Here is a 9,495-nt window from a genome sequence, read left to right as displayed (position 1 = left end):
ATGTATTTCAGCATAAAATTCTACATAGTGGTTTACATTATACTTCTTTTTATACTCATCTTTTAAAAGGAAATTCAATCTTCTGACTTTAAGAGATGCAAATGTGGGGCAATGATATATCAGTCTAAGGATTTTCTTTGGTAACAGGAAACATTTTTAAAGGGGAAAAATAGGGATTTTGATTATTATTAAAAGATAAAACTATAAGATACAGGCATTGGAAATATTTAGTTTCATGATATGCCACTATTAGGCATTCTCTATCTGATTGTTAGAAATTATTCATTTCCTCAAAGAGAGAGAATAAATTGGTTGGGTATGCAATCTTGTACTATGCACTTTCTCTGCCAAGGCAAACGCTGAACATTTCAGAGCCAGGAGAATGCATCTGCATTTGACTTTGGTAGCTCTTGGAGCTGCCTGTGTTTGTGCCATTCCTGTAGAAGCTACCATGAATAAACTGGTGGCAGAGACCTTGACACTGCTCTCCACTCATCGAACTCTGCTGATAGGTGATGGGGTAATTTTCTTTTTGATTCCTCCAGCCTTTTAAATATATAGGTAATCATTTGTGGTGGCTAATTTTTAAAGATCTGTCATTAGTCATGAAATTATGAGAGAGTTAGCACAAATATAATTGATAACCATACGACTAGCAAGCATTTTTACTAAAAGTTACGAGTGTTAGAGTGCTTTTAAAATGAATGTATTTCCTTTCCTTTTCAGAACTTGATGATTCCTACTCCTCAGCAAACAAATGTAAGTTAAATCATGATTTGATAAATGATTGAGTGAATAAGTGAATTTCATATTTTAAGCTATAAAGCAAAGTATCACTGGAATGATTTACTTTTCTCCATTTTGTTTTTATATGTGTGAATACAAAAGTATGTACTTAAAAACATTAGGAATGACTTTATAACAAGTAAAATCCACTAAACAGGTGGATTAGGCCCTCTGGTGATGTCAGTTCTCCATTTCAAAGAGCCTTGAGAAGGCGTTTTTTTTTTTTTTTTAGGTATTTAATGTCTTTTTTGCTATACTTTAAAAATTAATTTATTTTTTAAATTGAAGTATAGATGATTTACAATGTTGTGTTAATTTCAGACATACAAAGTGATTCAGTTACATGTGTGTGTGTTCATATTACATTATTTTATATATATTGTTTTTCAGATTCTTTTCCCTCCTTTCCATATAGGTTATTATAAAATAGCGAGTATAGGTGATACTCAATAGGTCCTTGTTGTTTATCTATTTTATATATAGCAGTGTGTATATGTTACTTCCAAATTCCTAATCTCTCTCTTCCCTCTACCTTTCTCCTTTGCTAACCGTAAGTTTGTTTTCTATATCTGTGAGTCTGTGTTGTAAGTAAGTTCTTCTGTATCATTTTTTTAGATTCTGCATATAAGTGATATATGATATTTGTCTTTCTCTGTCTGACTTACTTCACTTAGTATGATAGTCTCTAGGTCCATCCATGTTGCTGCAAATGACATTATTTCATTCCTTTGATAGTTGAACAATAATCCATTGTGTGTATATATAAATATAAATATATATATATATATATACACCACATCTTCTTTAGTCATTCATCTGTCAATGGACATTGGCTATTGTAAATAGCACTTCTTTCTACAAGAATCCCATATTCGGTGAGAGGAGCCTCCTAGTCTCCATTCAACTCTGACTGCCTATGACTTTCCTTACTTTTATGTCTTTCTGGAACTTGAGTAAGTTAGGGTTATACTTTTAGAATCATGATCAGTAGACATTAAAATATACAATGAATGCCCTATATTAATATGTGTGTCATTTCTACATATTTAACTTATTATGATTGTATAAAGGAATTGCATAGAGTAAAGTAAGTCATGGTTGTATTAAAATGTAAAATATATGATTTTATTAGTCCAAATAAAATAAAATTGCCAGCTAGAACTACAAAAGGAAACTCATGTGAGGTCAATCAGTATTGTAGTTACATTATACTTCCTGAACATTTTAACCTTGGTTAAGGAGTTAATTTATATCATTTGTAAAACTTCTCAGTAATTACAAAAATTTTATCTACTTTTGGAAATTATATCTCATTGTGAAGCGGTCTGCTACTTGGAAAAGGAACAAGTGAAATATTCTTTGGAGAATGGAACTCATGTAAACAATACAACTAACTTCTGGGACCAAATTTTTATACCTTGTTTTGATTATTTATTGTTTTTAAATCTTCCTCATTTAGCACCAATTATGCATTGAAGAAGTCTTTCAGGGAATAGACATGTTGAAGAATCAAACTGCACAAGGGGATGCTGTGAAAAAAATATTCCTAAACTTGTCTTTAATAAAAGAATACATAGACCACCAAAAAGTAAGCTAAAAAGATTTAGTGGAAACTTAAGTATATTTGTCTGGCTCTGCCTATGTTTATAGGAATTGACAGTTTCCTACAATACTTACTGTCTGTTCTTTTCACAGAGTAAGTGTAGAGGAGAAAGATGGAGAGTGAAACAATTCCTGGACTACCTGCAAGTTTTTCTTGGTGTGATAAACACGGAGTGGACAATGGAAAGTTGAGACCTACCTCTTTCACTGTAGTGAAAGTTTCTGGAGGAGGAGAAGGATGTTTTAATGCAACAAGGATGAGGGTCAACCAATGGTGGAAGCTTAATATTCAGTGTAATTAAACTTCAGAAGCAAAGTAAATATTTTAGGCATACAACTGTTTTACCTCACATAGGCAGAAAGTGCATAAAAACAAAAAATTTGAGTTGTATTTCAGGTGTCAGAATCACTGAAGTATTTTCCACCAGTTTGCTTCAGGCAAAATAGATACATATATATATACTTTTATCTATCTTATTTAACATAACATTTTGTAAAATGTCTGTTAATTTAATATTATTTATGACATAATTGAGAACTTAGAAAATTAATATTTATTTCACCTTAAGCTATGTTTCAATAAAACAAAAATAGACAACTCTAGTTCAGTTTGTTGCTGGCCTTTGTCTTACTCCTGAAGTGAGCACGATCTGTGTGAGACCATGCTGAGTTTGGAGGTCTTTCCCGTCTTCCGGGTGGCAGACGTGGCAGGTTGCCAGGTGTACCGCGGGTGGATGTGACTTAGTGGGACTGAATGGGGAAGGAGGCAGCAGGGACACGGGCAGGGGCTGAAGCCTGGCTTCTTCTCCACTGTACCCAGAGCCTAGGATGATGCAGGCTAAATGGCAGGTGAGGAATGAATGAGAGATCGAATGATTATGAGGGCTGGCCAGAGAAGTCAAATGAGTTTCACCACTTTGCTCAGGGAGGAGGGCACTGTAGGAATCTGTATTTAGGTCTCTTTCCAGTCTATGAGAAGAACATAGCAAGCCAGTCCCATTGCCAGTTTGGGGTAGGGGCTGGAAATGCTCTTTGTGGAGCCCGGAGCACTGTGGACCTGGGGGAGTTCTTCACCTCAGCTGACATTGTGGCCTAACAATGGGCAGAGAAGCACTGGTAGGCAGTTATAATTGGGAGACTCTGTTCTAGAGGTGCCCACCGTCTGTATTCCCAGGGAAGAACAGCATTAGGCAGAACAACAACACAATCAGCCTGTTTACCACTATTGGTACCATATTTGAAAGTTCCTCTGCTTGAGGAAATTTCTGAAGGATTCAGAAAATATGTTTTTTAAAGATATACTTTAAAACTGAGACCTGGGGTTCGATCTCTGATCTGGGTAGATCCCACAGGCCATGGAACAACTAAGCCCACGTGCCACAGCTACTGAGCCTGTGATCTAGAGCCTGGGAGCTGCAATTACTGAAGCCCACATGCCCTGCAGCCCGTGCTCTGCAACAAGTCATGGGAATGAGAAGCTGTCCAACCACAATAAGAGAGTGGCCCCCGCTCACCGCAACTAAAGAAAAGCCTGAACAGCCAAAAATAAAAAAACAAACAAACCTGAGACCTGAAGGAGAGGCCCAGTGACAACATTTATTATGCCACTAATTCCTTCCTCCGTTTATTGATCACAGGTCGAGTACGGTGAGCCGGGAGAGAGCTGCGCACATGTGCTAGAGGGCCTTACAGATGGTGCCCTTAACCTGGCATTAGCTGCATGGATTGCACGTGTTGTGCTCCACTGCTTGTGTGAAGAAGCTGCTCCTGCTGTTTCTGGGAGTGGGAGAGGGGCCAGGGCCATCACACACAGACTCCCAGTGGGAGAACGCAAGTCCTTTTGTGCAAGAAGACGCATTTGCCTTCCGGTACATACTCAGGCAAGGTAGTTAGCACTCTGCTGTGGCTTAGGTTCCCAACCTGTGCACCCACTAAGCCCCAAGAGCTGGGGCTGAGCTGATTAAGAGATGTCAGCACAGCACCACGCTGAGTACACTCGAAACTGACAGGAAACAGGAAACTCAGTTTGAGAAGAGACTGAATGTCAGTTTAACTCAAGTCAGCAAATATTTATTGAGCTCCCATATGTTCCAGGATTGTTGGAACTAGGATTCATCAGTGAATAAAAAGGACAAAATTCCCTGCCCTTGTAAACTTATGCGTCTGTGTTAAGTCGCTTCAGTCATGTCCTATGCTTTGCGGTCCCGTGGACTGTAACCCACCAGGCTTCTCTGTCTATGGAATTCTCCAGGTCAGAACTATGGAGTGAGCTGCCATTTCCTCCTCTAGGGGATCTTTCTGACCCAGGGATCAAATCTGCATCTCCTGTGTCTCCTGCATCACAGGTAGATTCTTTACTGCTGAGCCACCAGGGAAACTATACATATATATATATATATATACACACATATATATATATAACTCTCTCTATATATGTATCTAATGGAATACTACTTAGCCATAAAAAGAATGAAAATTTGCCATTTGTAACATGGATGGACTTGGAGGGTATTATGCTTAGTGAATTAAATCAGACAAAGAAAGACAAATACTGTGTGTTATCACTTATATTTGGAATCTAAAAAATTAAACAGGTAAATGTAACATAAAAGAAACAGACTCATGGATATAGAGAACAAACTGGTTACCAGTGGAGAGGAGTGGGGGGAGGCAATATTGAGGTAATGATTAAGAGGCACAAAGTACTATGTATAAAATAAATAAGCTACAAGGATATATTGTACAGTACAGGGAATACAGTAAATATTTTATGATCATATAAAGTGGAGTATAATCTATACGAATTTTGAATCATTATGTTGTAGACCAGAAACTAAAATAATATTGTAAATCAACTGTACCTCAATTTTTAAAATAAAAATAAAATTAATCTGGCAGGATAAAACTGTCATTTTCCCACTTCTTTATCGAGGTCCAATATAGTTATTGTGGATTTAAGGCTGGAATATCCTATCTAAAGTCCTACTCATCAACTCTTACCAATCTACCAGTTTCAGAGAAGCCAAAAGCTATCAGGGTTGCATGACACTCATAGAAATGAAACTTCTTATACCTACCAAGGATTTTTAAGGTGGAAACAATGATTCCCCAGCTGAGTCTGTAAAACAATTCCAATCAGGTGGCCCCTGGTCAGGGAGAGGGAGACTCCTACAAGTTATATGGACTGCTTCCTCACCTAGGCCTGACTACTGCGGGGCTCCAGAACCTAGGACAGCAGAGGAGAGGGCCTGGCAGGCTCCAGGCTACAGAAAGACTTTCATGAGTCTTGTTTTCCCTCTCAAAAGCTTATTCCAATGAAAGAGCATCTATTTGCACTCTGCCTTAGTGATGCTGCTGTTAATGTCCAGTGGGAGGCTCCAGACTGAGATATCAGGCTAAGTTTTGGAGGAACACAGAGGAATCTTCCCAGAGAACACCTCAACACAATGCATTTAAACCAAAGCCCCCTCTCTGTTGTCCATCCCCATCCCCTCAAACCTGCTGCTGCTGCTCTTCCTTGTCCTTCTTTGTCCTCTTCTTCGAGGTTCCCTCAGCTCAGTTCAGTCAGTTCAGTTCAGTCGCTCCGTCATGTCCGACTCTTTGAGACCCCATGAATTACAGCACGCTAGGCCTCCCTGTCCATCACCAACTCCCGGAGTTTACTCAAACTCATGTCCATCGAGTCAGTGATGCCATCCAGCCATCTCATTCTCTGTCGTCCCCGTCTCCTCCTGCCCCCAATCCCTCCCAGGATCAGAGTCTTTTCCAGTGAGTCAACTCTTCGCATGAGGTGGCCAAAGTATTGCAGTTTCAGCTTTAGCATCAGTCCCTCCAATGAACACCTTTAGAATGATCACCTTCCAATGATCTCCTTTAGGATGGACTGGTTGGATCTCCTTGCAGTCCAAGGGACTCTCAAGAGTCTTCTCCAGCACCACAGTTCAAAAGCATCAATTCTTCGGCACTCAGCTTTCTTCACAGTCCAACTCTCACATCCATACATGACCACTGGAAAAACCACAGCCTTGACTAGATGGACCTTTGTTGGCAAAGTAACGTCTCTGCTTTTTAATATGCTATCTAGGTGGGTCATAACTTTCCTTCCAAGGAGCAAGCGTCTTTTAATTTCATGGCTGCAATCACCATCTGCAGTGACTTTGGAGCCCAAAAAAATGAAGTCTGACACTGTTTCCACTGTTTCTCCATCTATTTCCCATGAAGTGATGGGACCAGATGCCATGATCTTAGTTTTCTGAATGTTGAGCTTCAAGCCAACTTTTTCACTCTCCTCTTTCACTTTCCTCAAGAGGCTTTTTAGTTCCTCTTCACTTTCTGCCATATGGGTGGTGTCATCTGCATATCTGAGGTTATTGATATTTTTCCCAGCAATCTTGATTCCAGCTTGTGCTTCTTCCAGTCCAGCGTTTCTCATGATGTACAGTGCATATAAGTTAAATAAGCAGGGTGACAATATACAGCCTTGACGTACTCCTTTTCCTATTTGGAACCAGTCTGTTGTTCCATGTCCAGTTCTAGCTGTTGCTTCCTGACCTGCATACAGGTTTCTCAAGAGGCAGGTCAGGTGGTCTGGTATTCCCATCTCTTTCAGAATTTTCCACAGTTTATTGTGATCTACACAGTCAAAGGCTTTGGCATAATCAATGAAGCAGAAATCGATGTTTTTCTGGAACTCTCTTGCTTTCTCCATGATCCCTACTTGGCTAATATAACCATGACTACCTTCCTATTTAACTTATATGCAGAGTACATCATGAGAAACACTGGGCTGGGTGAAGCACAAGCTGGAATCAAGATTGCCAGGAGAAATATCAATAACCTCAGATATGCAGATGACACCACGCTTATGGCAGAAAGGGAAGAAGAACTAAAGAGCCTCTTGATGGAAGAGGAGAGTGAAAAAGTTGGCTTAAAGCTCAACATTCAGAAAACTAAGATCATGGCATCTGGTCCCATTATTTCATGGCAAATAGATGGCAAAAGAGTGGAAACAGTGGCTGACTTTATTTTGGGGGACTCCAAAATCACTGCAGATGGTGACTGCAGCCATGAAATTAAAAGATGCTTACTCCTTGGAAGGAAAGTTATGACCCACCTAGACAGCATATTAAAAAGCAGAGATATTACTTTGCCAACCAAGGTCTGTCTAGTCAAGGCTATGGTTTTTCCAGTGGTCATGTATGGATGTGTGAGGTGGACTATAAAGAAAGCTGAGTGCCAAAGAATTGATTCTTTTGAACTGTGGTGTTGAAGACTCTTGAGAGTCCCTTGGACTGCAAGGAGGTCCAACCAGTCTATCCTAAAGGAGATCAGTCCTAAGTATTCATTGGAAGGAATGATGGTGAAGCTGAAACTCCAATACTTAGGCAACCTGATGTGAAGAGCTAACTCATTTGAAAAGACCCTGATGATGGGAAGGATTGAGGGCAGGAGGAGAAGGGGACAACAGAGGATGAGATGGCTGGATGGCATCACCGACTCGATGGACATGAGTTTGGGTAAACTCCGGGAGTTGGTGAGGGACAGGGAGGCTTGGTATGCTGCATGGGGTCTCAAAGAGTTGGATACTACTGAGTGACTGAACTGAACTGAACCTTCCTATCACCCTTCTGGAAGACTCCCTGACTTTAAACCTCTGTGCCCTTCCACCAACCATTCAGCCTCTCTCCGATTGCCCCTCTCCATTGGTGCCTCAGTTGAGGCCCTCACCTGTCACCTAGACCCAGCCATCACCAGTTCCCTACTTCAGGCTCTCCCCACACCTGCCAAGTCAGGGCTGTTGATAAAATACACTCATGTCCACATGTCACTGCTTCAAACGAAACCCTCTGACTCTCAAGCCCATTTTCTTCACAGGTCATACCATTGTCCCCTCCAAGTGGTACCATTCAGAAATACAGGCATCTCTCATTAAACATTGCACAATATTGTAAAGCAATTATCCCTCAATTAAAAATAAATAAATGTTTTAGGCGAGAGATGCCCGGCTCCCGGCGGCGCAGCCGCGAGAGACGCCCGGCTCCCGGCGGCGCAGCCGCGAGAGACGCCCGGCTCCCGGCGGCGCAGCCGCGAGAGACGCCCGGCTCCCGGCGGCGCAGCCGCGAGAGACGCCCGGCTCCCGGCGGCGCAGCCGCGAGAGACGCCCGGCTCCCGGCGGCGCAGCCGCGAGAGACGCCCGGCTCCCGGCGGCGCAGCCGCGAGAGACGCCCGGCTCCCGGCGCAACCGACCACGTGCAGAATCGTGGCTGAGAGGAGCTGCCCCGCGCCCAGGGTTAGGGCGGTGGCCGAGAGGAGCTGTACCACGTCCAGGAGGCGGTGGCTGCTTGGGCACCGGAGGGCCGAGAGGAGCTGATCCACATTCAAAGCAGGAGGGGCAGCCTTGAGGAGATACCCCTCGTCCGAGGTAAGGTACAGCGGCTGCGCCTTGCTGGAGCAGCTGGGAAGAGGTACTCCACGATCAAGTGGAATATAAGAATCCAGTGTTCTGGGGAGGAAGGAACAAGATGGCGGAGGGATAAGACGGCGAGACCACTTTCTTCCCCACAAATTCATCATAAGAACATTTGAATGCGGAGTAAAGTCCACAAAACAACTTCTGAATACTGGCAGAGGACATCAGGCTCCCAGAAAAGCAGCCATTGTCTTCTAAAGGAAAGAGAAGAAATCAAGCTCCACCCACCAGAACACTGACACATGCCTCCCTAACCAGGGAACCCGGACAAGTCACCCGTCCAACCCCACACACAGCGAAGAAACTACATAATAAAGAGAACTCCACAAACTGCAAGAAGAGGGAAAGGCCACCCCAAGCAAAGCAATATAAGCAAGATGAAGAGGCAGAGAAATACCCAGCAAGTAAAGGAACAAGATAATTGCCCACCAACACAAACAAAAGAAGAAGATATAGGGACTCTACCTGATAAAGAATTTCAAATTTTGATGGTGAAAATGATTCAAAATCTTGAAAGCAAAATGGAGTTACAGATAAATAACCTGGAGAAAAGGATTGAGAAGATGGAAGAAAGATTTAATAAGGACTTAGAAGAAATAAAAAAGAGTCAATATACAATGAATAATGCAATAGATGAG

At 41.9% G+C, this 9,495-nt stretch overlaps 1 protein-coding gene across 1 annotated transcript; it reads left to right on the top strand.

Moving 5' to 3' along the window:
• Positions 1-382: 382 nt before the first annotated feature.
• Positions 383-2,580, top strand: IL5 (interleukin 5). The gene is made up of 4 exons (XM_055430075.2): positions 383-520; positions 727-759; positions 2,246-2,374; positions 2,482-2,580. The coding sequence occupies exons 1-4, from the start codon at positions 383-385 to the stop codon at positions 2,578-2,580; spliced, it is 399 nt and encodes a 132-aa protein (XP_055286050.2).
• The last annotated feature ends 6,915 nt before the right edge of the window (positions 2,581-9,495 follow it).

The sequence above is a fragment of the Moschus berezovskii genome, chromosome 8 (assembly GCF_049115385.1).
Source record: "Moschus berezovskii isolate FMDL1 chromosome 8, NW_MosBer_1.0, whole genome shotgun sequence".
NCBI classification, from domain to species: domain Eukaryota; kingdom Metazoa; phylum Chordata; class Mammalia; order Artiodactyla; family Moschidae; genus Moschus; species Moschus berezovskii.
The sequence above is the reverse complement of the archived record's forward strand: the minus strand, read 5'-3'. Positions and strand labels throughout refer to the sequence as shown.